Below are 27,968 nucleotides of genomic sequence, written 5' to 3'. Positions count from 1 at the left end.
GTATATCAGCTGCATCTTGTGGTATGTTAATATTATATTTAGTTATATATTTCTTTACTACCACGATAGTGATTAGGGCATATTATTTTAATTGCAAGGGTTGTACTTTATCGTATTTTCACAGTTAATCTTGCCATTGTAATTTCTGAAACTTGTTTGTAAGTTCTAATATTTAATTGCTACAAAACATGTTTTACCATATAAATGAATACTGAAGTAACGGTTGCATTTTTATGAACAAATTATTGAAACTAAAACATATTGAATGTACATGTAAAATTGTATTTTGTCTAATGTATTTTTCTTTGTTTATAGGTCAATGCTTTAAAACGACAGTTGCAATGTCATGTACATTCAAGATTGCTTATAATAAAATTTGTCGGATCTTTGTCGGATGGTTCTTCTAGTATTCAAGGCAAAACACGACTCATAAACAGGCTCCATCACGCAGGTGAATATATACTAGTCAATATAAGAAACTGTGCATAACTTGACGTTTAAAAGATATAAATAGAATATCAATGGCGATTCATTTTTTTTAGTAGCATAATTCACAAATGTAAAATTTTAACAATAATGTGAAATTATTTTTTTCTTAATTGTGTTTACGTCATAAAACGTCACTTGCATGACGGTAAAAACACATTTTTCCGATTTTAATATTTAAAATGCTTCAGAAAGGCATTTTTACTAGGCAACCGAAATTTGATCGTTATTTGTTGAGTTATAAGCGAGTTACAGAGCTTGAAATTCTTCGCTATGTAAACAAAGAGTTTGTTTACAGTTTGAACGTTTAAGTAATGATTTCAGTTTTAAACCTTAAACGAATGTTTTAAACTTTAGGAACTGTTTATATATGCTTAAAATAAATAAAAAGATAGACAAAAATGGTGGAAAAAGAATTTTTACTGGTATATTGAACCTTTGTAAACAAAGATAGGGCACGAGCCTTGTTTACATGACAAAGAATTGTGAGACCTGTATCTTGCTATTAACTCTACGAATGACTCTCAATTTCATTTGATCATTAGAAATGCAATTCTAAAGCATTGTAAATAATAAAAGCTTTAAAATAGAATTTGACCAAAATCGTGACCATGCCCTTTTAATACTGCGTACGACCATATTTGTGTTGACGCATGTTTGGCACCAGCGTCCCAGTGATGACACTAAATTGCTCAAAAATGCCTGTAGAAAGTTGACGTTCCAAATATTGGTCAATTTCTGACTTCAAAATCGTCTAACGTCACGGACTGGTTTGGTAAACGACGTAGCCGTCTTACCAGTTCATCCCAAATGTCTTCTATTGGTGATAAATCTGGTGACACTGCTGGTCAAGGCAGGACGACGACATTCTGGGCAATAGAATCTCTGATAACACAAGCTAGAATCTATCTAGTGTTATCTTGTTATGTAGGGCAATGCTATTTTGTTGTCTGCGTTTGAACGGTATTACACGACGTTAAATTATTTCATCCCTATAGAGAATGCCTTTCAGTTTTCCACCGATTATCTGTAAAAGGGTCCTATATCGTGTGCTGTAATACCACCCCAGACCGTTACCCTACCGCCTCCAAATTGTCGACGTTTCACTACACACGCATCCGAGTAACGCTTCAATTCCTGGCGGAAAACCTCCAGCGACCGTCACTCCAAATGAAATCTTGATTCATCAGTGAACAAAACCCAGTCCAGTCTTGGAATCGGTTCCTCAGATGTCTCCGACACCATGTAATGGTGCAGTTCGATGACGTTGAGGAAATATTGGACGTAACGCAGGATATCTAGGTCTGATGTTATGCTCACGTAAACGATTACGTACAGTTCTCGCACTTACGCCAAAGACCTGATATTCTACGAGCAGTCAATGTTGCTATCTGAAAACGATTTCGTAGATGCACACGGGGACGTCCTGAACGCGGCCGATCCAGTGTGTTGCCGAATTGTAGAAAACGTCTCCATAATGATCGGATAGTGTTTCTAGGAACACCAAATTGTCGTGCAATAACGTTCTGGGCCATCACAGATTGCAACTTTCCGACAGCGCGTAGATGTTGATTTTCATTCAGTCTTGGCATAGCGGAACTACGGATTCTTCTTATACGAAAGTGATTTTCCTGTCAAATCTAGTCTTGAAAAATGTCCCACTTTTTGACCCAAAATATTTTGTCTAAGATACCATGTAATTACGATTACGTATAAAAATACAACTTGGAGTTGTGCTTGCCCACCACAAACAATCCGTGCAAAAGAGTCGACTTCAAGCCTATATTGCCATTAATTATCAACCACTTGTAAATAAAAACATATATGGGAAACTGGCTGTTACTTTTGAGTTATTCTAATCGATAATAATGAAAATTTACATACTTTAAAGGTATCTGTAGCGTATTTTTAGTGAATAACAATTATAAGATCTGATTATTTGCTACATTACTTTATTTTCGAGACAAAAAAGTAAAGACAGAACATGTTTTATAGGCCTAGAGTTTGTGAAACGTCTAATTATATAAGAAGCAATACGTAAATTTTTTTTACTAAAACTCGTGTCAAAATTTTCAGTCCAAATACGCCACATATAAATGACGTACCTTTGTTACAACACACTTTGAAAAATTATGCACTTTGAACATTTTTGTTTAAAGTTCGTAATATTTTCAAAGTGCGTTTCCACATACCTTTAACACTATTACAGATAATTGATCTATAAAATAAATCATTCGATGATAATTTAATCGGGAGCGAGAAACAATGTACGTCTGTACATGTATGAATCCTGGTGATACACTCTAAACTATTTAGAGGCCTGCGGCTTACATGTACATATAGGTTGAAAGGAATAGTAACATAGAGGGCAGTGCCATATTTGAGCTTTATAAGACCGCAGAATATTAACTGGCAAGATTGGAAATATACAGCGTACGTCAATTTCACTTGTTGCAGTCAAAACATTTGAAATGGGCGGGAACAAATTGACACGGACGTCTGAGAAAACACTGGATCGAAACTGTAGTTATAGGAAATGTATTTTCAATCCACCTCAGCATTTCTAACTTGCTAAATAATTTAAAGCGGTTAATGTTCCGCGGTCTTCCGTGTCGTTACGCTGTTATATACAATCATGTAGATTGTATAATATATAACAGCGTGACGACACGTCGCAAATGATAACAAACTTTTATTGTACTAAATGGTACTAACATTTTCGTCTAGAAAATTATGAACCAGAAAAATTGGATATCGATTTAGTTTGAAACAAATTACGTTTATCTAAGTCAGTAAAATTGCTGAGACATGGCGGAAAGACGCGATGATAGGAGTTACACGTATGACCCTGTGTACCGCCATCTTCTGAGGGCCAGGGAGCTAAGTCAACTTAACGTCGTCCCTCAGGACCTGAAGGCTGAAATCAACAGGGCTGTTGAGTTGTTACAGGTAAGAAAAATTAAGTAGGTTGGCATGTAACATCGTTAGAAAGGGGGGCAGACTTATCCGAATCTTGACAAGCTCCGCCCCCCCCCCCCCGGGAGGCAAAAAAGAGGACCATGGCCCACATCGCTCACCTATGCAACAATAACTATAACGAAATCAGCTTTGTGGAGTCATATATACAAAATATCTGGACAATGTTGTAGAGTGAGGCAACACCCCCTCCGGATCCCCCTGCCATTCTTCTTATGCAACGTACTGTGTGTATGTGTGTAATGTACAATGTCATGATGAAATTGCAGGTTACATGGAACTGTTAAGTAGACTCTTACAAATACTTGTATCCTGAATCATCGAAGCTTTATTCAGGTTGTCTAGAATATAGTCTCATTCACCTGTTCCGGAAATGTTAACATGCATATGTACTAGAATACTATATAAATAGTGCCTGTTTTGGAGGGTAAGAGTTGAAATTGACACCCCGAGAAAGCCACAGTCAACCGACGCGAAGCGGAGGTTGACAATGGTTGTCGAAGGGTGTCAATTTCAGCTCTTAACCCTCCCAAACAGGCACTCTTTGTTTTATTATACTGAATGTCTTAATTGCAAAGAAAATATTTCGGAATGGTGTAAATTCTATGGCGAACCGTACGCGCATAATTTACGCGCATGTAACAATTCGTTTTGTTATACTTTCATGTTAAATACTGAAATCTGATTGGTTAAGACGCAGTTCTTAATCCGTTTTGTTATACTTTCATGTTAAATACTGAAATCTGATTGGTTAAGACGCAGTTAATAATATTTACTATTACCCTCAGCGTTAGCAATGCACTTCGCAACGGGTAACATTAAAAAATGTTACATGCGCGAAAATTATGCGCGTACGGTTTGCTGTAGAATTCACGTTATTCCTATATAAAAGCAGTAAAATTTTCTTAAAAATTTTTAAAAAGACATTCAGTATAACAAAATGAATAGTGCCTGTTTGGGAGGATAACAGTTGAAATTGACACCCCTCGAAAACCATTGTCAACCTCCGCTTCGCGTCGGTTGACAATGGTTTTCTCGGGGTGTTAATTTCAACTGTTACCCTCCCAAACAGGCACTATTTATATACTATTACCCTCAGCGTTAGCAACGCACTTAGCAACGGGTAACATTATATAAATAGTGCCTGTTTGGGAGGGTAACAGTTGAAATTGACACCCCGAGAAAACCATTGTCAACCGACGCGAAGCGGAGGTTGACAATGGTTTTCGAGGGGTGTCAATTTCAACTGTTACCCTCCCAAACAGGCACTATTTATTTTGTTATACTGAATGTCTTAATATTAAAGAAAACTTTACTGCTTTTCATTTCTTTTAATAATTGATCAACAATAAACTTCAACAAATTCATATTTTGAATATTTTGTAAATAATAAATTAAACAGTTCAACAATGATTTAAAATGTTCAACAATAAAATATTGAAATTGGAATTCAGTTCATTTTGGAGTTTGGAGTTGATTTAAAATTGTTCAACAATAAATTATTGAAATTGGAGTTCAGTTCATTTTGGAGTTCATTTTTGAGCGTAGAAATTGAAATTAACAGTGGAGTTATTTATACGTGGACAAACTAATGGTGGCATCATGTTTGAACTCTGAGCTTTCAAAACATTGACTGCTTGTTGCTGCTGTACAACAAAACTGCTTGATGAGGACGAGATTTCATCAAATGTTGTGTCATTAAAAATTGCATCAAGATCCTCTTGTGTTAGACTTGAAATTGAATTTTCTTGATCGATGTGGGATTCCGTAGGATTCTTATTTACAGTTCCCAAAGCTGAGCTAAGACAATCCGACATTTGCCTTTTCTTTGGCTCGTTAAGTCGACATGCATAGCTTCTAATTGATGATTCATTTTTGTGTCCCGAAGCACGCATAATGTGTCTTGCCTCTATCCCTGCTTCATCCATAGCTGTTATAGCTGTTGCACGAATTGAATGGTTAGTATATATGCGAGACAACTTGGCTTTCTTGGAAATTTCAGACATAAGGGAAGCTAGAGTGTTTTTTCCTAATGGAGATCTGCAGAACCATGTAGTACTTTCTTCTGAAAAAGCCTCTAATGGACGCTGCCATAACGCATCTAATTTCTTGTGAAGTTTTGACAAATACTTTTTAAATGAATTCACGGGGCACATGCTTCCTAATTGTGGCTGTGCATACATTCTTCCTTCTCCAATTGTTTCATTGGGTGCTGCATTGGATCTGAAATTTATGTACATGTATTAACAATCATTAAAATCATTATACATTAAATGTGTTTTAATAACATAATAATAAATCATTTATTCTTCCTTTTAAAAATGTAATAAATAATCTTTACCCGTGATTTTTGTCAGCTTCATCAATTGCCTGGAACACATATTCTCTTCCAATTGCATCAGTTTCAATTCCAAACGTTTCCTTAGTCATTTTCCGAAGGTTCTCCCGACCTCGTCTGCATAGGTAGAACATAAGATCAAACCAGACTTTGCTTTGTAATCCACAAGGTGTGTTAACATTGAATACAATGGTCTCAGAATTAAACAGTTTATTTAGATCCTCTGTAGAAATGGCTGGTTTATGATCCACGGATCCGAAACCCTTCTTTTTCATGTCCATCACGGCTGCCTTGAAAACTACTTTTGATTCGTGGAATTCTGAGCCATGAATGTCAATTTTGCAATTGTCTTTTAAATATTTAGAAAGACCATATTTTATGCTGTTCAATGAACTCACTTTTAGGTTCGTTCCTGATTTTGTCCTAATGGAAACATAAAAAAGTCGCAGATTCTCGTTGAGTTCTTGCTTGGATAGACCCTCGAAATCCCCGCTTCCTCTTTTTTCAATCAGGAAGGTTCGGAATAGACTAACAGACCTATTAATAGTACGTTTAGTACTAACAGAGTCTTTCTCGTCCAACAATTTAGCAATATGGGACTCTTCCACATTTGCGAACATGATTTTCCTTCGTGAAAGTTCGTCTAAGTTGTCGTTTGTTTTCTTTAATCAATCATACTCGGGCGCACGCTTTAATAAACTCTTTATTTATTCGCATTACTTCAAACGCATAACTGACTTCTTTAGGAATGACGTGAATTCTACGGCGAACCGTACGCGCATAATTTACACGCATGTAATATTTTTTAATGTTACCCGTTGCTAAGTGCGTTGCTAACGCTGAGGGTAATATTAAATATTATTAACTGCGTCTTAACCAATCAGATTTCAGTATTTAACATGAAAGTATAACAATACAAATTGTTACATGCGCGAAAAATTATGCGTGTACGGTTCGCTGTAGAATTCACGTTATTCCTATATTAAAGCAGTAAAATTTTCTTAAAAATTAAGACATTCAGTATAACAAATTAATAGTGCCTGTTTGGGAGGATAACAGTTGAAATTGACACCCCTCGAAAACCATTGTCAACCTCCGCTTCGCGTCGGTTGACAATGTTTTTCTCGGGGTGTCAATTTCAACTGTTACCCTCCCAAACAGGCACTATTTATATAGTGTTACCCGTTGCCAAGTGTTTTGCTAACGCTGAGGGTAATAGAACGGATTATCAACTGCGTCTTAACCAATCAGATTTCAGTATTTAACATGAAAGTATAATAAATTAATATGTAACAGTTGTCCGGCCAACAGTCCTAAATGTTTATTTCTTTGCGTAAAAATATTTTGAGTAACTGTTGTAAATGACCAATACCCATAATACAGTCAATTAGAGCCTCTGTTCAGAATGTATTGAAGCATTGATAGATCGGTCTTTTTAAAGCAAAGATGCTTATATTGTGAAGACCAAACAACAAAGCCTAGTCCGGCCCTTGACCATCTGATTAAGGAGACCTTCGCTTATCCGTGGGAAGACGCTCACAAAGAAGGCAGGGTGTCATACTATGCGACTCCCAGTATGTTGACAGGGAATGATGAAGGTACACGTATATATATATACATGTCTACATTGTAATGTGACATCGATCATTTCACTGCTTGTCGAAAAGGCCCGTGACGATTATCATTAATTACATTTATGTCGGAAATGTCCTAGTTTTAGCGTTTTGCAATATTTTGTTTTTAACGTAAAAAAAAGCTTTCCTGAACATCACAAATATAATTTTTTTTGTCACCAGAATTTTCAATACATGTTTCTATTGCCCTTTTCCCCAATCCTATTTACATTTCATCTAACTACATACTTTGCGTCAACTGTTAACCTAATTATGCTGTTTCTTTGTGCTCTTTTTTCTATTTTTCTGATAATTTAAAATATTCATTAAAAAAACTTAAGTGATGATCAATCCATGGCAAGAGACGGTTTACAAAGAGCTCTTCCCGACTTGTAAGCATCACACACGGTCGATCTTGCATAAAATTGGGCTTTGAGATATCCTTGCGCCCGATGTTACATGTTATCACCTGTATTTTTAAATCTATTATTTTTTTTTTTGATATTTCTTCAGTGTCCGCTTCACCTCATACTTTAATATTTTTTCCAAAATTCCTATTTTTTCTTTCTGCTAATTATTCTGATTACTCCAATGATATGACCAAATAGTCCAGTCTCTGACATCTGTGTATCAAAAGTATAAATTACCTCGGAAAATATCAAACAATAAGATAAACACTGGAAAAACATTGCACAACCGTTTTAACAAGAGCTTGGACTTTAAGCAGTACGTGACTTACTCCGTTTGATGAGGGCGGGGTTTACTTAAACAATAAAATGCTTTTTTTGGTGATTTATGCGGGATATGAAGGTGGCGACATTGCAGAAAAATACATAGCCGGGTTATGTGAATTGTTTCTGTAATGATTGCAACCTTCATAATCCGCATGAATTATCAAAAAAGTGCATTTTATTGTTTATATTTACATCTTTCTTTTAACTAATTAATAAATTGATTATGAAAAGTAAGTAAAATTCGCTAAATTACTGTTAATGTACGTCAGTACGTTAGCTTAAAGAAACAGCCAAATCGTCTCCTGTGAGACTTTGAGTCTGACATCATCATTATTACTTCGTGCAGTCCGTGATTTTTCTTAGGTATCTGTAGATTTCGACCAATCAATAAACAGGGTGTGTCGATTTCAGTCTAGCTGCTTCTATAGAGCTATAAATTAACTAAGTTTCCTTAAGAAATAGAGGGAATTATACTCGGTAGATGTAAATATAATTATTCATGGTTTAATGTCCAGTCATTGGCTAGATATGAATACATTGAACGCAATGTCACATGTCTGACTCCATCCAGGGCAAAATATTTCAGCTGAAACAGCGTCATTTTCTCACAGAAGAGCAGTTCTTGAGGGAGTAAAACTTTCCGATTTTGACAGTGTATGAATGTTAATGAGTTTCTCTCAGCGAATTAGAAGACGAAGGCCGATCAATATTCACTATTTCACTAAAACTTTTAAACAGTACCGCACGAAGAGAACAATGAAACGTCGTTCACAGTGGTACAAGGAGATATCAATATTGTTTAATGATGAATTTTTATAGTGCAAATGTTGGGTACATTAATACTTTTTTAAAAGCAAGAGTTATTTCCCTCAATGTTGCCTTGGAAGTCATCATTCCACGGTTATTTTTTTTTGTCTTTATCAATTGACCGATTTTAAAATATTTCATTTTGATGTAGAGAACACTGTGTTTCTAAAAAATAATAATTTTTTGAACTACTTTATTTTGTAATTGTGATGTTGCTTAGATTTTTACCCAAATACCAAATTCGTTTGAAATTGGTTGTTCCATGAGGAGAATTCTTCGCCTTGACCTCTAAGATGGCGGCCAATGAAAATAATTCAGGGGGAAATGAAATGAAAACATTAATATTAATACTTCTATTCAGCATAGTTAATATGATCCCCCCCCCTTCATATTGGCTTGGAATACCTCTAACTCATAAGGGGGTAATTATCAACCCAATCAATTGATAAATAGAATGGTATACGCCTTTTATCTTCGTTACTTGTTTGTTATTGCATTACTATACATGTAGTGCATTTATTGAAGACACTAAATTCACGCATTTAATTTAGTTAATTTTGTACATGTATTAACTTTTTTTTTTACTTTTTTAGCTCACCTGAACCGAAGGTTCAAGTGAGCTTTTCTGATCACCCGTTGTCCGTCGTCCGTCCGTCCGTCCGTCCGTCTGTCCGTCCGTCTGTAAACTTTTCACATTTTCAACTTCTTCTCAAAAACCACTGGGCCAAATTTAACCAAATTTGGTACAAAGCATCCTTATGGAAAGGGGGTTATAAATTGTTAAAATAAAGGGCACAGCCCTTTTCAAAAGGGAGATAATTGCGAAACAGTAAGTTTAGGGTGCATGTCTTTAAAAATCTTCTTCTCAAGAACCACGGCACCAGAAATGCCAATATTTACACAAAAGCTTGTATATATAGTGAAGATTCTAAATTGTAAAAATCGTGACCCTCGGACCAAAACTGGGGCCCCAGGCGGGGTTCAAAGTTTAACATAGAAATACATAGGAAAATGTTTAAAAAATCTTCTTCTCAAGAACCACTGCACCAGAAATGCCAATATTTACACAAAAGCTTTTATATATAGTGAAGATTCTAAATTGTAAAAATGGTGATCCTCGGACCAAAACTGGGGCCCCAGGCGGGGTTCAAAGTTTAACATAGAACAACATATGGAAAATGTTTAAAAAATGTTCTTCTCAAGAACCACTGCACCAGAAATGCCAATATTTACACAAAAACTTGTATATATAGTGAAGATTCTAAATTGTAAAAATGGTGACCCTCGGACCAAAACTGGGGCCCCAGGCGGGGTTCAAAGTTTAACATAGAAATACATAGGAAATTTTTTTCAAAATCTTCTTCTCAAGAACCACTGCACCAGAAATGCCAATATTTACACAAAAGCTTGTATACATAGTGAAGATTCTAAATTGTAAAAATGGTGACCCTCGGACCAAAACTGGGGCCCCAGGCGGGGTTCAAAGTTTAACATAGAAATACATAGGAAAATGTTTAAAAATCTTCTTCTCAAGAACCACTGCACCAGAAATGCCAATATTTACACAAAAGCTTTTATATATAGTGAAGATTCTAAATTGTAAAAATGGTGACCCTCGGACCAAAACTGGGGCCCCAGGCGGGGTTCAAAGTTTAACATAGAACAACATATGGAAAATGTTTAAAAAATGTTCTTCTCAAGAACCACTGCACCAGAAATGCCAATATTTACATAAAAACTTGTATATATAGTGAAGATTCTAAATTGTAAAAATCGTGACCCTCGGACCAAAACTGGGGCCCCAGGCAGGGTTCAAAGTTTAACATAGAAATACATAGGAAATGTTTTTCAAAATCTTCTTCTCAAGAACCACTGCACCAGAAATGCCAATATTTACACAAAAGCTTGTATACATAGTGAAGATTCTAAATTGTAAAAATGGTGACCCTCGGACCAAAACTGGGGCCCCAGGCGGGGTTCAAAGTTTAACATAGAAATACATAGGAAAATGTTTAAAAATCTTCTTCTCAAGAACCACTGCACCAGAAATGCCAATATTTACACAAAAGCTTGTATATTTAGTGAAGATTTTAAATTGTAAAAATCGTGCCCCTCGGACCAAGACTGGGGCCCCAGGCGGGGTTCAAAGTTTAACATAGAAATACCTTAGGAAAATGTTTAAAAAATGTTCTTCTCAAGAACCACTGCACCAGAAATGCCAATATTTACACAAAAACTTGTATATATAGTGAAGATTCTAAATTGTAGAAATCGTGACCCTCGGACCAAGACTGGGGCCCCAGGCGGGGTTCAAAGTTTAACATAGAACTACATATGAAAAATGTTTAAAAATTTTTTCTCAAGAACCACTTCACCAAAAATGCCAATACATACACAAAAGGTTGTATACATAGTGAAGATTGTAAAAATCGTGACCCCCGAACAAAAAGTGGGGCCCCAGTAGGGGTTTAGATTTTAACATATGTAGGAAAATGTTTTAAAATCTTCTTCTCAAGAACTATAGTGCAACTGTTTGGGATATTACTATGCATACATGTACATCCTTAAATAATGTAGATTCAAAAAATTGTAACTCCCGGACAACTGATGGGCACCAAGAGGGGTTCAAAATTTAAACATTTTAAAAAACATAAAGGAAAAGTTTAAAAATTTTCTTCTCAAGAACTACAATGTTTTAGTTTGTGGAATTTCTATGCATGCATCCTTCGATTATGTAGATTCCTAATTGGTAAAATCGTGACCCCCGGACCAATACTGGGGCCCCAAGATGGGGTCAAAATTTATTAAAGAAATATAAAGGTAACATGTTAAAAAATCTTCTTCTCGAGAACTACAATGCTTCAATTTGTGAGATTACTATCATGCATACAACCTTGGATAATGAAGGTTCGACAGTTTTAAAATAGTGACCCCTGGACTAATACTAGAGACCCAAGATGGGTTTAAAGTTAAATGTAGAAGTACCGGTATATATGGAAAATGTTTAAAAATCTTCTTTTCGAGAACTACAATGCATCAATTTGTCAGATAACTACATCAGCACCCTCAAATAGTGTAGATTCGAAATTATAAAAGCCGTGATCTCAATCTAATACTGGGGCCCCAAGAGGTGTTCAAAGTTTAGCATAGAAATATAGAGGGAAAATGTTGAAAAATCTTTTTCTAGGGAACTATAATGCTTCAGCTTGTGAGATAACTAGGCAAGCATCCTTAAATAATGTTGATTCCAAATAATTAAAACTTTAGCACTGGACTAATACAGTGGCCCCAAGAGGGGTTCAAAGTTTAACATAGAAAGATATATTGAAAATGTTTTTAAAAAGTTTTTCTCGAGAACTATAATGCTACAGTTTGTGAGATTACTATGCAAGGATCCTCAAATTGTGTAAACTCTAATGTAGTGGAACCAAGAGTTATCTTTCTTGTGTTCTGTACAGTCTGAGAGTTATTCCTCTTGAAGTGGAACTCTGCTATGTTCAGTTTTTCAGGTTGTGTACGTGCGGTCCCACCGCAGTGCTTCACATTTTCATTCCTATGTTACTATTTATGTTGTTCAAGCCAACCATAAACCTCGGACCATAACTGGGTCCCGAGAAAGGGGTTCAATGTTTAAAATAAAAAAAGCATATGCTACGAAATGTAATGTTACAAGGAACTGCTGTTCAGGTGAGCGATGTGGCCCATGGGCCTCTTGTTATCTTTACTTTTTAATGTATATACTTTTTACACTTGAAGCCCATTTAATAAAACTGATAACAAGTGCCAGCAAGGCTAACATGGCACTGGAAATTGGACTTTACACTGGTTGTTCATCACTTGCGATGGCGGAAGCGCTTCCTAAAGACGGCAAAGTGGTCTCTTTGGAAATTGAGAAAGGCATCGCGGATGTGGCAAGATCTTTTCTAGATAGATCACCAGTAGGGAATAAAATCGAAATTATGATAGGTTTGTATTGACAATCTAGTTAAAGGCATAAATCAAAATGGAAATATCGAACCTTCATGGCATATAAAGTCAACATCTGAATTAATTATCATGTGAATTTTATTTTTGTTAAGGACCAGCTTTAAACAGCTTGGAAATCTTGGCGGAGAAACGAATGAAATTTGATGTTATTTACATCGATGCCGATAAAAAAGGATATGTTCAATATTACAAGGTCAGTTGAAAAGTCGTCATTTTTGAAATATTAAGAATAATGAAATTGGGTTAATGTAACATTAATTTTGCTGGTGCCTGCAATTGCCTTTTGAAATGGTAAAGGGACTCGGATCTGGTATAGGACGCTTCGACTTACTATAGACCAACTTTTGTTCCCGACGACTTTATTTCGCGATTTACCAGAGATAAACTGGTACGCAACGCTTAATTTTCACGTTCAAATCTTAAACATACTTGTGTTGTTATTTACAAGGACTGGTTCCCGTCGAGAAATATTTGCGACAACGCAGCGAAAATTTCTCGCTCGCGAATAAAAGTTGGTTTAAAGTACATTGTCAACCTGATTAAAAAAATACTTTTATGTTTTAAATGTAAGATCCTTCTTAAATTTTTCGTATTTGACAGTATTTTGCATCTTAGGTGATTTGAAAAAGTTTGTAGAAAGATACAAAAAAGGGTGATCACCCTAGTTAGGCCCCTTTCAGGAGACCTTCATCTACCAAAGTCATGAGTTTCTGGTCCGCTCCGCCCAGAATCAGAACCTCTTGACTTGGGAAGATGGGAGACCTTTAGATTCCTATATACGCGCTTTAATCAACTGACAAATACGCTGATAAAAGGGGTTGAACACGTAGCCTTTGCAGTATTAAATGTCAGAATTGAGTCTACCTAACAGAAGTACTCTTATTATGTATCATTTGCATAATTGTTGCATAGTTCTTGTAGAATCGTGTTAAGTATGTTTTGATCTGTCTTATTTAGTGTTTACATAAACTTGATTTGTTTATTACACTGTCATTTATTTTATTCCCAAATACTATTTACCGACTTTTTGTTCATAATTTTAAAAAAATAATGTCAGAGTGTCTTAAAATTGCGTCTGCTTTTTAAATTTTTGTTTTCAAAATGACGTTTCAAATAAAATGTTTAATGCTATAGTATGTACATGTATCATCTTCAGAATCAGTTATTTTCTACATTTTTAAGCAAAAAAAAAAAAATGTTTTGTTTGCATGATCATTTCTGAGCTTAGTATCAATTAAAATATTCCACACAGACGATTTTTGAAAAAGATCTGCTCGCTCCGGAGGGAACGATCATTGTGGATAATGTTTTAAAAAGTGGAGACCCGTACTCGGGAGAGAAGTATGAATCGAACTCGGATGCGATAGTGGAATTCAACGACATGGTTCTCCGCGATAAAAATGTCCACAAGGTACGTTAGACCCACTGCACAGAGCCAGAACGTGGCTTAAGGGAGCTGGATGGTCTTGGCCATTTTCAGACAGCTTTAATCTCCTTTAAAGAAGAGTTCTGTATGAAGATAAAAGGAAAACCTTCAAATTTTAAAGTTAAAAATATATAGAACATTTCTTTACTAAATTTTTCTTTATAGCTAAAGATATCATTTTTGAAAAATTTAAGATAGTGTATTATTGACCACCCAGCCTCCTTAATCTAGCTTTTGATGCAAACTTTTGAACAACACCCCAACTCCTCTTCCCTCCCTCTTTTTTAGTCAACATTTAGTCGACCGTATTCTAATCCTAATGCGCGTTCAGGTATATGATTTTTTAAATAAATGTTATTTCGAAATTCATGAATATTGAACCGCTGTTGCCCAAATATAATTTACATAGATATTGTGCACTTTTTGATCATAAATTAAATTGCTGCTTTATCCAACTTCATACCTGAAATGACCCCCCCCCCCCCCCCCAAGCCTCCTTTATCTAGCTTTTGAGGCAAACTTTTGAACAACCCCCCCTACCCCATTTTAGTCAACATTTAGTTGAACGTATTCTAATCCCAATGCGCGTGTAGGTTTATGATTTTTTAAATGAATGATATTGAAGAAATTGAGATAGGCACGCTGAAAGGAAGACAATTCGTGCTCATTTCCTTTTGGCCTTCACAATGGCCGAGTTTTTAAAGATTTTGCTTGCTTGAGTTTGATTTTCATCATTTAATAAAGAAAAGGCAGTGGTTGTATATTGTTTTAACCCTGAGAAGTTTTAAAGTATTTAAGTTGCATAATGACATTATGAGCCTGTGTTACTTTAGGTTATGATTCCCGTGAGAGATGGAGTATACCTCATCAGAAGAATGGAGGACACGGATAAAGCCTAATCACGCTGTACTGATTTATATAGCAATGTTAATAAATGATAGCGAATTCCTATTTTAGCCTTAGTTTCTTCTTAAAATACCCCCCCCTCTCTCTCTCTCTCTCTCTCTCTCTCTCTCTCTCTCTCACTCTCTCTCTCTCTCTGACACATACATCTGTACCATCAAACATGAAATGAAGAGAAATCATCCTCTTCATACACAAGAGAAATATCACAACGATTTTTTAACAAGTAAAATAACTCATATTAGCGCAGGTACATAAATTTGCATATGTCCAAGTACAGATTGAAGGAAGTTTTCCATTGAACACAAATATCTAAATATATACAAGGTTATCTTTTTAAAAAGCTACGAAAGTCAGCCAGCAAAATAATAATTTTAAGTCGAAAGTGAATGCGAAAGCTATTGTTCAAAATACCAATATATACAGTAGATTCCTTATTAAACGCTATACTCAGTCCCAGGATATCCTGGATTTACATTTTGCTTTATTTCATGATATTTATAAATGCCTCAGGTTTCAAACGATGTTCATTCAAAAGTATGAAAAATTTCCAAGAATTCTCAGTCGAAACGCCCCTGTTAGCTTATCAGGTTTCAATACAATGCTAAAAAATGTGATGTCTACGGGGATTTTGTATTGCAGTAAGCCCGGATGATAACGTTGTAAAATTGCGCGATGTATTCCGAATGGAGAAAAGATGTAAACATTTCCCATTATAAATCTCCGCAAGGAATCTTTTTTCGTTCCTGTAAATTTTCCGAGTGAAAGATGGAAATTATCCCTTTCAACTATTTCAATTTCACTTCTTTCACAGGTACGTGTATTTTTATTAAAAATCGTCCAAATGTGCTGCATAAATACATGTATCTTGGGACAGACTATAGGAATTAATATCCGCTTAAAATCGCGAGAAGCAACCCTCGAGGATTTTAAAATGTACTATTAATAGGAAATTGTAACAAAAAGATCATCGCGATTTGATACAAAACAATGGAACCGCGGAATCAAGTACTCGCGTAAAATAAGGAATATACGGTATACACATTTAGCGTTCAGAACAATCATAGCATTCGGGTGTACGATTATAGTTTGTAAACTAATTCTATGAGTGTATGCAAGGAGACAAGCGTACATGTGGTTTTGCACTCTTTACAAAGTGATCTACAACAACTATACATGTTCATGTTGTCTTAAATTGTATCTTTACATAGATTGCTCTCTAAATTCCATGGTCGCAAACCATTGTCAGTATACATATTCCCTCGAATCTCATTGAGAGAGTCTGGGAGATATACAGCCAGTTTAACACAAGAGGATCACAGGCGTTTAAGCACTTTTCAACATGGGGTTTGCAAGGCTGTCCTAAATCTACCCAAGCTCACTCGATCTGACATGTGTGAACAACTTATGGATATACTCCCCATCCATGCCGAAATTGACGCCAGAAAACTGATGTTTTTAGGAAGGCTATGCAACATGAGCACTCTGTGCCTCTCAAAACAAATCTTCATCTCAAGACTCTTCTCCTTCCTGACACAGCTGGTTGCAGATCCAAGGGGCTTCATTCCAGATATCATCGATATTCTCAGGAAATACAACTTACACACTTACCTGCTTACCTGGATGACCACAGGTACCTTCCCACATAAATATTCTTGAAAAACTATTGTTCGATCCACGATCAACGACTTCCACATTCAACAGCGACAAATACGAATGCTCATGGATCCCGACTTTCATCGTTTCAACTCCGTCTTTCAACATAACAAACCTTGTAACATCTGGTTATTCGTGGATAACGCAAGTGATGTTCGAAACTTCAAGTTCACCTGCAAATTAATTGTATCAACGAAAACTCTATGTCTTTCAACGTGTCATCTGTGCAATTCCACATATGAGGACATTTTCTTTCACGTAACGTTGTCCTGTGGCGCTCTCTGACTGCCACAATGAATGGTGGAACACAATTGTTAATTCATTTCATATTGACCTTGGAGCAGAACTGTGTGGCTTTTGTGAGACAGATCTTTTTCTGGTTGTCCTGGGGCGCGAACCACTAACCGTTTTACCTTTATCTCAGGAAAGAAACTTCAGAATTCTAAACTCGAAACTGTTAGTTCGTGCATGCGCACAATATCAACGGCTATGTGCAGCGCTCTCGCGCATATGACTTGTGTAGAACAAATGGAATATTTGTTTCACTTGATGACTTTATGTGTATGATTTATCTGAAAATATCATTTGAATTGTATATAGATTAATGTGTTAACTTAAATCTTAATACTGTATCTCTTTATAGAGGAAATAAAAGATGAATGAATTCCTTTCCAGAATTCCGATTTACGCAAGCGCATTTGAAGTTTCATCCTTACTTATTAAGTCAGCCCGGCTGACTAATGAAATTGCGTTCTCTGATAGAGTAAATTCTGCTCCTACTTTTACTTTAAACTGCGTTCCTATTGTATACTAGACTTTGACCCGTGCGTGCACGAGTTCACATTGCATATGACATTTACGAAATAGATACATCGACACACTGTATTGTTGACATTTACATAACCAAGCTTTGATTAAGCCTACAATAATGTTATTAATTTCACTACACTCTGTTAAGTTAGAATAATCTAACTGTGTCTCGGGACAGGCCTTCAGTAAAGGAGAAAATCCTCAAACTGTCCATTCTGTGAGAGAAAGAACTGTTCTCGGCCCCAGGCCCGAAGGGCCGAGAACAGTTCTTTCTCTCACAGAATGGACAGTTTGAGGATTTTATCCTACTTAAAATATTTTCTCTATTGTTAACTTAATAAACTGTCTCAGGTGTTGGCTTGAATGATTGCTAAGATTAGGTAACACTATTTATTGTGCAATTAAAAACAACAGCAAAAGGGGTGAAAATAATGGTGTATTGTTGAATTTAATGGACAGTGCCAGGTAAGTTTATATTTATATGATACCAAAGGTGACTTTTGACTACTCTCTGGGTAAAACTCAATGAGAAAAGATGTCTTCATCAGATGGAGAAAGTATATTTTTGACCCAATCACATTTCAGTGATCCAGATGAAAGTGTAAATACGATTGGCATTTTGAGTGATATTTTAGACAGGAAAAAACAACAACAGAGAGTGAGTGAAATAATTCATTGAAAAGGGGGAAATTCAAGTGATGGAAAAGGGGGAAATTCAAGTGATGGAAAAGAGGAAAATTCAAGTGATGGCCAGTGTGAAAAAAGATGAAAATGTGCGATACCTGTGATTCCAATAGCAGTGCACCTAGTGAAATTAATATTACCTTTGGAAATATGTCTTTCTCATTCAAATTCTGATATGTTTCTGGAGTCACATTTACAGAACCATTCATTAAAATGGTCAGCATATTTGTTGTGCATGTATGCCTTTCTCTGGAGATGATATGGATATGATAAATTCGTATTGTTGTAAAATAATATTTTAAATACCAATGTTGGTATTTATGTTTATTTTAATTAAAGTAAATTTTCCTAACTGTTGAGGACCATTTGTGTGTATTGCTTTCAACATTTAAAACCTGTACAATAAGTTACCTGTAGCATAAAACATAAAGGATTACATAACAAAAATGTTTTAAATGAAGATTATGTATATAGACATTTTATTTCATTCCAGACAAAAAAAGACAAGTAAATGTATATATAGTATGATATTCACAAGCTAAAAGGGCCTTGTAATATGCGAGAATTTCATATTCTAAAATTTCTGTATAAAAATATTAACTTAGAGTACACAAGAGGTATGATTATATTTAAACAATAAAATGCTTTCTTTGATGATTCATTCGGGATATGAAGGTAGCGACATTGCAGAAAAAATACAATGACCGCTACCTTCATCATAATCCGCATTAATCATCAAAGAAAGCATTTTATTGTTATCAACATCTTTCTTTTAACTAATTAATGAATTGATTATCAAAAGGAAATAAAATTCAATGAATTACTGTTAATGTACATAAGTAGTTGAGCTAAAAGAAAAAGTCAAATCGTCTCCTGTGAGACTTTGATTCTATAACATCATCTTGATTATTTCGTGCATTCCGTAAATTTTCTTAGGTCGCTGTAGGTTACGACTAATCGATAAACAGGGCGTGTCAATTTTAGGCCTGTCAGCTTCAGCCGCTGTAGATTTCGACTAATCGATAAACGGGGTGTGTAGATTTCCTTCTTGCTGTTTCTATATAGAGCCATGTTTTCGTAAGAAATAGAGGGAATAATACTTGGTAGAACAATTCTGATGTAAATATAATTATACAGATAAGGCGCGCTGCTTGTTGTTAGTTAAAAATAACAGTTAAACTTACAGTATTCTCAGAGTCCTAATATTTTAATTAAGACAAACTCCAATTATTTAAAATTACAATTAAGGCAAAAAACCACATCGATTTTGACATCGTATTCTGGGCATTGTGACGTCATTTTTTCTCTTTTTTCCTTGGCCTTTTCTAATGACGGCGGTCAATTTTGTATGGCACAGTTAAACAATTATAGGTAATAATTATTTCGAACTCTTAATACTCTTCTGAGGATTAAAATAATCAAGGAAGACATACAGTTTCATCAATCATCAAATAAAATTAAAAGCGAGACTCGCAGTGACTTTACATCTTGTTTAATTTGTCATCTGATACAAAACTTGAAAATATTTGGCCTAGAAGAATATTTTTCATTAAAAGACATTTACCAGCAGATGTGCGACAGTGCTTTGAATTCAAGTTTGAAATGAATTTCATCAGATGGAAGTGGCTGTAGTTCAAACTTTGGCGATATAGCAATGATAACCGCATATGTTGCAGGTTTAGAAGCGTGATCAGCGTGGACTGTACTGTATAAAAGGTACATTGTTACTAATTGAATTCCATTCAAGATTGTAATAAAATTTTGTCGGATCGAAAATGGCTTTAGTTAGGACCGACGATATGAATGGGGTGCGGAAATGCTGACAATGATAACTGCGTATGTTGCAGGTGTAGAAACGTGATCGTGGACTGTACTTTAAAAAGGTATATTGTTACCAATTGTACTACATGTTAAAAAAATTATGAAACAAAAAAATATATATATCGATTAGTTTGAATCAATTTTATAACGTTTATCAAAGTTATACTTCAGTAAAATTGCTGAAACATGGCGGAGAGACGCGATGATAGGAGTTACTCGTTTGATCCCGTATATCGCCATCTTCTGAGAGCCATGGATTTATGTCAAAATGGCGACCTCCCTCGGGACCTGAAGGCTGAAATAAATAGGGCTATAGAGCTTTGTCAAGTAAGATACATACAATATGTAATATACATAGTGGAGTTCCAGGTTACATGTAAATGTTAACTAAACTGAATATCTTGACATATATATATTACATAAACTTATATACTCGTTTATATGCGTCAAGGTTTAAATAAGGGATAGGGAATCATTCTTTGAGTATTTTGAGGTGATAATTTTGGTCGGGGCATGATGAAATCCAAGAAAGCTTGAAGATAATAGATTTGATCACGCTCCGACCAAAATGATCACCTAATAATATTCAGAAGAATTATTCCTTATTTATACATGTACATGTACTTTTATTTAAATTATTTTCAGCAATTGTACGTCGATTAAGTACATGTATTAGAAAATTATCATATTTATGTGATTTTCATTTCTTTTAATTATACAAACCCCGCTTTCACCACAACAATACACCATTTGAATTTATTGGACTGAAGTCTTATCACATAAAAAGACACTGAAAAATGTAAATTCATCGTTTTTGATTTATCAAAGATTTATTCTGTTGACTCAAATCTAGTCTTATCTACATGGTAGTAAAATGTTAACAACATGACGCATTCTTTTAATCTAAAGATTTTTAAAATAATATCTGTATCATTAGTTAAATGAATTCCATACTATATTGGGGGAAAATTGGTCTTTTGAAGCAAAGATGGCAATATTGTGAAGACCAAACAACAAAGCCTAGTCCGGCCCTTGACCATCTGATTAAGGAGACCTTCGCTTATCCGTGGGAAGATGCTCACAAAGAAGGCAGAGTGTCATACTACGCGACTCCCAGGATGTTGACTGGAAACCTTGAAGGTATACTACTTTAATTTAGTGTGACATCAACTGCAACTTCTTTTGCCTTTCCGGCAGAGCTCAATTTGTAGAAAAAAAAGTCCGAGAATATGCGATTCATGTGACAAACGAGAGTTTGAAAATGACCACCATTCACACGTCATCCACCTGGAATACGAGTGTTTTCTGTTATTTTTTAAATACCTATACATACATGTACATGTATATTTCGCAAGCCAACCAGACAATTTTCAATATAGGCAATTTTAGTAAGAGTTATTTCCCGTCGGCCACCATGTTGGAGGTCAACAAGCCAAGACTCTTCATTATTCAACCCATTTATTAAGGTGGTATTGGACATCTGTCGAAATTAATGTTTGGATGAAAGTTCATTATAATTGAAATACTTTCACAGATTTAGAATTTTCAAATTGTTTTAAATTATTTATCCAAACAATAGCTTTTAAAAATATTTCAAGAGTAAAAATATGGGATTCGAACTCGAACTTACAGATTCGTAGTAAACCATCTAACCCACCGCTCTACGCTAGCAGGTGACAATTTTTAAAAAGAAACTACTTAAATATTTCAGTTTATTGTTTGTTTCGATAAACAATAATTCTATATATAATCTAAATATGTTTATTTCGATAAAGAATACGTCACAATATGGAAGTGTCCCATACCATCTTAAACTTGCCGGGCAGTTTGATGAAGTTAACTCTGTTTTTCTAACGAATATAAATTATTAAGGGCTCCACTGCATTGTAAATGCGATATTATAATAGCCTAGATTTGTACCCAGTTATTTCTGCAAAAATCGTTTGTTATTGGTTGCTCAAGGAGGAAAATTCTCGCTGGCTCGACCACCAGGATGGCGACCTACAGGAATTACTTTTTTACGAAAACTATCATTAAACCCTTTCCTATATGCCTCCTAATGAGTAATAATATTCATTTAAGCCATTAAGAAGGGAGAGATGGTAAGCGGTATAGGGACATGTATAGAATACAGTCACGTACAATATGTTGAGATGCAGGGCATAAAATTATATTCTTGGTCAACATGCATAATTTTCATTTTTGGGAGTTGATTTTGATCAACTCTCCTATGCAGTTACTCTGGCAAACCGAAAGTGAAACAGTGTTTGGAGCTAAGCACAAGTCTTTATTGCGGACAAGACTTAGGTCTTGGAAAAAAAAAGCGATAAATTCGCTGTAATGTATGCTGAACCATTGCTTTTTGAAGAAAAATATTACGAATACATTGAAAATAGTCAGATTTTAAATAGTACGAACAATTTGGATATTTGTTGTAGTCGAATGTATTCCTACACCAAAGTATTCATCCAGACGCTCGGCTGTCTCCTTAAATCTCCGACAAGCAGATAGTCTCTCTTGCTCGTCGGAGATTAACGGAGACAGACGATCATCTGGTTTAACGAGACAAGAGTTTGATAATGCTTGGATCCATACAATTTTCAGAAATATTTCGATTACTGATACATAATTTGTCTAAATTTGATGGAATTAATTTTATCTTTAAATATTACACAACATGATTTGTACGGGGTTTCCTCGATTTTTTTGTCGGAAGTCCGAGAATTTATATCATAAAAATGTGCCCAATGCAAACACAGATTAAAAACTACTTGCCATACAAAATAAAATATCGTTGATTTTATAGTTAATAATAAAAGATAAAATTAACTCCCGTTAGTACTACCGTACTTTGATTTTTATTTGCACATTTCTTAAACGATGCATGTTTATCATAAAAGATACATGCATTTGAATTGATTATTTATGTAATTACCGACTATTTCATGAGTTTTACTCCTCTTTTTTTACACTTGAAGCCCAGTTAATAAAACTTATAACAAGTGCCAGCAAGGCTAACATGGTCCTCGAAATTGGACTTTACACTGGTTGTTCCTCACTTACGATGGCGGAAGCCCTTCCTAAAGACGGCAAAGTGGTCTCTTTGGAAATCGACAAAGGCATCGCGGATGTGGCAAGATCTTTTCTCAATAGATCACCAGTAGGGAATAAAATTGAAATTATGATAGGTTTGTATTGACAGTGCAGTTACCTGCAATTTTAAACTAGTATTAAACCATTTAATATCTTACCTTCGTGCCCTGTAATTATTATAACCAGGCCTTTTTATTTAAGTGCAAATTATCAAAATTTGAATATGTTTAGGGCCAGCTTTAAACAGCCTGGAAATCTTGGCAGAGAAGCAAGTGAAGTTTGATGTTATTTTCATCGATGCTGACAAGACGGGATATGTTCAATATTATAAGGTTAGTTTATAAGTTTATCATCCTCCATAACTTTGTACATGGTGACCCAGAATATCTGATACCATTTTCTTTTAAAATATTGATATTGCCTATACATTAAAATGCATTTTTTATATTAAACTTCCTGAGGAAATTTTTTTTTTAGCACTGGCTAGTTTTGAAATGGTATTGAAGATTTTTATTTTAATTTGGTTTATAGTAAATCATATTCAAAATATAACACCAGTTTTCAAATTTTCAGATTATACGTGATTTATATATGACTTAATTTTAGTCTAGTCAAAGTTATCTCTCTTGAACCTCTATTTCATAAGCCGAGTCATAAACATTAAATTGTTGCAGCAGTCTCTATCATAGAATGTGAATTCTTATGTGAAATTCATGCATCAATGAAGTGTTCTTTTAAAAAAAAAATACCAAACAGGTTTTAATATGGGTCAAGTAAAAATCATAGCGCAGTGTCGATTTATTCACAGTTTTGTTGGAAAAAATGAGGACTAAATGTTTAATATTTATTATTCACAATTTGTATTATATCAAAATATATCAATATTAAACACAGACGATTTTTGAGAAAGATCTGCTAGCTTCGGAGGGAACGATCATTGTGGATAATGTTTTGAAAGATGGAGACCCGTACTCGGGAGAGGAATATGAATCGAACTCGGGAGCGATTTTGGAATTCAACGAAATGGTTCTCCGCGATAAAAATGTCCACAAGGTACATGTATGTCTGACCCATTGCACTGAGATGAGATTAATAAAGAGAGATTGTTACTTAATGTATGTTTTTAAAATGTTTCGCACGTACACAATGTTTGAGTAGCGACTGAGTTATGTTAAACAAAGGGAGACAATTCATATATATCGCTTTTATTTCTATGGCAAATCTTTCACGAATCGCCACATGATTGATTTTGTAAAAGCTTTTGTTAATTTCGTGTCCATTTTAAAATAAAGGCTTGGAAAATATTTAAGTTGTTGCACATTGACACTATAAGCTTGTTTTACTGTAGGTGATGATTCCTGTGAGAGATGGAGTATACCTCATCAGGAGGATGAAGGACTGAGAGAAAGCCTAAGCACGCTGTACTGATTTATATATTAACAATTAAATTAATAGCATAATAAAAATAGCGCCTTGATAATAATAGTTAATAAAACTTACTTAATAATCAATAAACTTTAACCTTTACATAAGATAAAATTAAGACCTGTACGTTTTGCAAAAGTGAAGTAAAACCTATGTTGCGGCATGTACATGAATGTGCATAAACCAAAGAACGGGTTTTGAATGACCACAATAATGTAAGCAGCATCGTACACTCATCACCTAAGATGTACATGTATCTAATTTAGTATTGGATGTACAGTCGAATATGCTATCTGTAATCTGGAAGAAAGGTTTATACCTGTTGGTATAACCATAACCAATGTCTGAATTACTAGTATAGTTAATTATAAAGGATTGCGCCCATCAAAAAAAGGTCTTGTGACATTTTTTACAAAACAAAAAAATAACGTCACAAACATTTGACGTTATTTCATAAGCATATTTACCTGGTTTTTTATTAATTCAACACGTTTTTTTGGGTTAACTCTTTAATTTGGGTTAACTCTTTAAGATATAATGACAAATTCTTTTTTTTTTTTTGGGGGGGGGGGGGGGGGGGGTTGGTCTAATTTTATTTTAGATTGATCAAAATATGCTAATTCAACACGTTATTTTGGGTGAACTCTTTAATTTGGGTTAACTCTTAAAGATATAATGACAAATTCATTTTGGTTTTTTGGTGAGTTTTTTTGGGGTCTAATTTTATTTTAGATTGATCAAAATATGCTAGTTCAAATATGTGTATACGTGTTTTATTCTGTCACATCATATAGTTATTCATGAATATCTGACATTGCTTGTTATTTACACATAACAAATATTATTACTTTTTAGCAATGACTATTGATGATATTCTTTTCAACAATGTACAATTCGTTAACTTAAAGGTACATTGCGCACACTATACAGTCACTTATTTTTTTATTCATTATTTGATGGACAATATTTCAAATGAACAATAAAAGGGACGTGAAAAATATCTGGTTGAACGAGCTCAAAAGCACACAATCTTCACTTATATATCCCTCTTTATGAAAATAAAAGAGAATTTTGGATGCAATCCAAGTGTTGATTAAAACGCCGTATGTCTAGAAATACAATGTTTAAAATTTGCTTTCACTCTCAGGTTAAGAACAACAAATCCTTTATTTTGGTAGTGTGTATACACGGTATATTCAATATATTATTTGCATACCTTTGGTCATCAAAGCGGTCACGGTCTGGTATACATGTACGTATATCTATAGTCTGAAGATTTCTTATCCTTATGGTCCAGTTATCCGAAAGTTTAAAAGTTCGTCGGTTCATTAGTTTGAAATTTTATCTATATAAATTCAAAAGGTTGGGTAGCCAAAAAACCTTAGAGTGTTAATTCCTGAAGTTTTGATCCACACCAAAATATACTGTCTACATATGTAGAAAGTACCATTGTACGTAACAATACAGTACTACATTTAGTTTTGTGTGGGCAAATTTTCTTGGATTGCTATTTTTTAGCCTGGTAGCTTAATCCCTGCAATAGAAACTCTGATCATTTTGCCCATATTCAGTGAGAATATATTTAACTTCTAGGTGAGCCTAAAATTGAGCTCGACGTTAAAAGACATTTTATGATTATGTTTTGCCGCATTATGTCATGTACAACTTTATTTTGGTAAAGAGAAAGAAGTTTTTAAAAAATCTTAGATATAAAAATGTATGTAATTAAAAAAATTTCAATCATATGAAAAATGATCGTAATTGGAACAATTTCGAGATTTTCAGTCCTATATTTACTTTTCTTAGCAAATACTTATTCATTAGTTGCTAGAAGTATTTTGTACGTATAAATATGACTTTATTAGTCCCCTGCCGATTTCAACGGAGGGGACTATAGCTTTCCTCTGCATCCGTCAGTCCGTCTGTCTGTCTGTCTGTCTGTTTGTCCGTCCGTCCGTATGTCTGTCCCACTTTAGTTTTCCACACTTTTTTTCTTTATGCGTTTGAGGAATAATATGAAACTTTTGTAGCGTCTGGTTGACATATTTTCGAGAAAATTAATTTTTTATATTCCAATTTTTAATGTTCGGGTTTGTTATCGGGTTAAGTGTGAATTGAATAAACGAAGCAAGTTCATGTATGTAGTCAGAAATAATATCGTGCATTACTTGTACCATTCCTTTTATTGTTTCTAACAAACGAATAAGTTCTGTAAAATAGTGTCAAGCATTGTGTTGTAAATTTAATCGACAGGGTTTTTTGTATTATTACCATCGGGTTCGTTATTGGGTTGGTCTGTTGATTCGGGGTACAGAAGACTGTAACAAATGATATTCTGCATAACAGTGCATTGTTTTCGCAAATTTCTACCAGCAAATACCTAATAGACTTGGCGAAATTACAGGAGATAAATCAAAGAGTATTATTTTACCCATTTTTTATCTAATTTCTATATTAACTATGTAGTTTGAATTTCCTCTGTTGTTTTATTTCTGATTAAAGCATAACATCTAGTTTATAATAGTTTTGAAATAGATGTATGCTTCGAGCTTTCATAGAATAATACAAACCATTAGGTAACGTGCATTGCATATGCAATACTCTCAGAATGCTTGTTGAAGTTAACTTTGTTCCAACTGTAAAATCTATGTTGTATTGAAATGCAACAGTCAGCACTGCTTTTGAATTGCTCTAATATCATGCTTTTAGTTTTAAAGGGGCATGGTCACGATTTTGGTCAAAAACTATTTTTTCGATTTTGCTTCAGTAAGGCATTTTTAATAGGCAACCAACATTTGAGTGTCAGTTGATGAGTCATAAGCGAGTTACAGAGCTTACAATTCTTCGCGTTTGTTTCTATTTTGAATGTTGAAGTGAAAATTCCAGTTTCAGACCTAAAATGAATGTTTTAATTAATCGTTACGAACTGTTTATTTATGCTTAAAATTAATAATAAGATAGACAAACCGGCTTTAAGGAAGGAGTCTTTTTATTATCAAACATACTTCTTATAATAAGAAATGCATGAAATTTTGACACAGTCAAACGGATCATATTACTTAATGATTCTATCAGTTTAATTAAATTTGACCTTTTTGTTTTCGGATAAAGGTCAGGTCAAGGTCACTACCTTTTTCCTCAACGTAAAGAGTGATAAAAATAAGTGTAGCTCTTTATAGTTCTGTAGACATTTGTTTAAGATTTGAAGA

General features: G+C 34.6%; 3 protein-coding genes across 6 annotated transcripts; 2 read left to right on the top strand and 1 right to left on the bottom strand.

The window, feature by feature from the left end:
• Window positions 1-351: 351 nt before the first annotated feature.
• On the top strand, window positions 352-15,318 carry LOC128178331 (probable caffeoyl-CoA O-methyltransferase 1). 3 transcript variants are annotated; one of them, XM_052845447.1, is made up of 7 exons: window positions 352-451; window positions 3,276-3,435; window positions 7,242-7,398; window positions 12,711-12,920; window positions 13,034-13,134; window positions 14,194-14,352; window positions 15,201-15,318. In XM_052845447.1, the coding sequence occupies exons 2-7, from the start codon at window positions 3,295-3,297 to the stop codon at window positions 15,264-15,266; spliced, it is 834 nt and encodes a 277-aa protein (XP_052701407.1). In that variant the 5' UTR covers window positions 352-451; window positions 3,276-3,294; the 3' UTR covers window positions 15,267-15,318. The 3 variants fall into 3 exon arrangements, with proteins under 3 accessions (XP_052701407.1, XP_052701408.1, XP_052701406.1); XM_052845448.1 differs by having other exon boundaries at window positions 354-451; window positions 3,280-3,435; XM_052845446.1 differs by lacking the exon at window positions 352-451 and having other exon boundaries at window positions 3,153-3,435.
• On the bottom strand, window positions 4,691-6,605 carry LOC128178329 (uncharacterized). Of its 2 annotated transcripts, XM_052845443.1 has the most exons (3): window positions 6,199-6,338; window positions 5,804-5,917; window positions 4,695-5,685 (listed from the first exon to the last, which is right to left on the bottom strand). In XM_052845443.1, the coding sequence occupies exons 2-3, from the start codon at window positions 5,890-5,892 to the stop codon at window positions 4,995-4,997; spliced, it is 780 nt and encodes a 259-aa protein (XP_052701403.1). In that variant the 5' UTR covers window positions 5,893-5,917; window positions 6,199-6,338; the 3' UTR covers window positions 4,695-4,994. The 2 variants fall into 2 exon arrangements, with proteins under 2 accessions (XP_052701402.1, XP_052701403.1); XM_052845442.1 differs by having other exon boundaries at window positions 4,691-5,685; window positions 5,804-6,605.
• A 4,846-nt stretch (window positions 15,319-20,164) lies between the features above and the next one.
• On the top strand, window positions 20,165-24,940 carry LOC128178333 (probable caffeoyl-CoA O-methyltransferase 1). The gene is made up of 7 exons (XM_052845450.1): window positions 20,165-20,303; window positions 20,402-20,568; window positions 21,225-21,381; window positions 23,220-23,429; window positions 23,566-23,666; window positions 24,229-24,387; window positions 24,683-24,940. The coding sequence occupies exons 2-7, from the start codon at window positions 20,428-20,430 to the stop codon at window positions 24,734-24,736; spliced, it is 822 nt and encodes a 273-aa protein (XP_052701410.1). The 5' UTR covers window positions 20,165-20,303; window positions 20,402-20,427; the 3' UTR covers window positions 24,737-24,940.
• Window positions 24,941-27,968: the final 3,028 nt, after the last annotated feature.

The sequence above is a fragment of the Crassostrea angulata genome, chromosome 3 (genome assembly GCF_025612915.1).
Source record: "Crassostrea angulata isolate pt1a10 chromosome 3, ASM2561291v2, whole genome shotgun sequence".
NCBI classification, from domain to species: domain Eukaryota; kingdom Metazoa; phylum Mollusca; class Bivalvia; order Ostreida; family Ostreidae; genus Magallana; species Magallana angulata.
The sequence above is the reverse complement of the archived record's forward strand: the minus strand, read 5'-3'. Positions and strand labels throughout refer to the sequence as shown.

What these genes read in the sequence shown, in the direction of transcription:
- LOC128178331 (XM_052845447.1), top strand. Translation starts at nt 3,295, where the DNA reads ATGGCGGAAAGACGCGATGATAGGAGTTACACGTATGACCCTGTGTAC. An exon ending in GGGCTGTTGAGTTGTTACAG is followed by an intron (nt 3,436 to 7,241) that starts GTAAGAAAAATT and finishes GTCTTTTTAAAG; the next exon opens with CAAAGATGCTTATATTGTGA. An exon ending in GATATGTTCAATATTACAAG is followed by an intron (nt 13,135 to 14,193) that starts GTCAGTTGAAAA and finishes TATTCCACACAG; the next exon opens with ACGATTTTTGAAAAAGATCT.
- LOC128178329 (XM_052845442.1), bottom strand. Translation starts at nt 6,420, where the DNA reads ATGTTCGCAAATGTGGAAGAGTCCCATATTGCTAAATTGTTGGACGAG. An exon ending in GAAGCTGACAAAAATCACGG is followed by an intron (nt 5,686 to 5,803) that starts GTAAAGATTATT and finishes CATAAATTTCAG; the next exon opens with ATCCAATGCAGCACCCAATG.
- LOC128178333 (XM_052845450.1), top strand. Translation starts at nt 20,428, where the DNA reads ATGGCGGAGAGACGCGATGATAGGAGTTACTCGTTTGATCCCGTATAT. An exon ending in GGGCTATAGAGCTTTGTCAA is followed by an intron (nt 20,569 to 21,224) that starts GTAAGATACATA and finishes GGTCTTTTGAAG; the next exon opens with CAAAGATGGCAATATTGTGA. An exon ending in TAAAATTGAAATTATGATAG is followed by an intron (nt 23,430 to 23,565) that starts GTTTGTATTGAC and finishes GAATATGTTTAG; the next exon opens with GGCCAGCTTTAAACAGCCTG.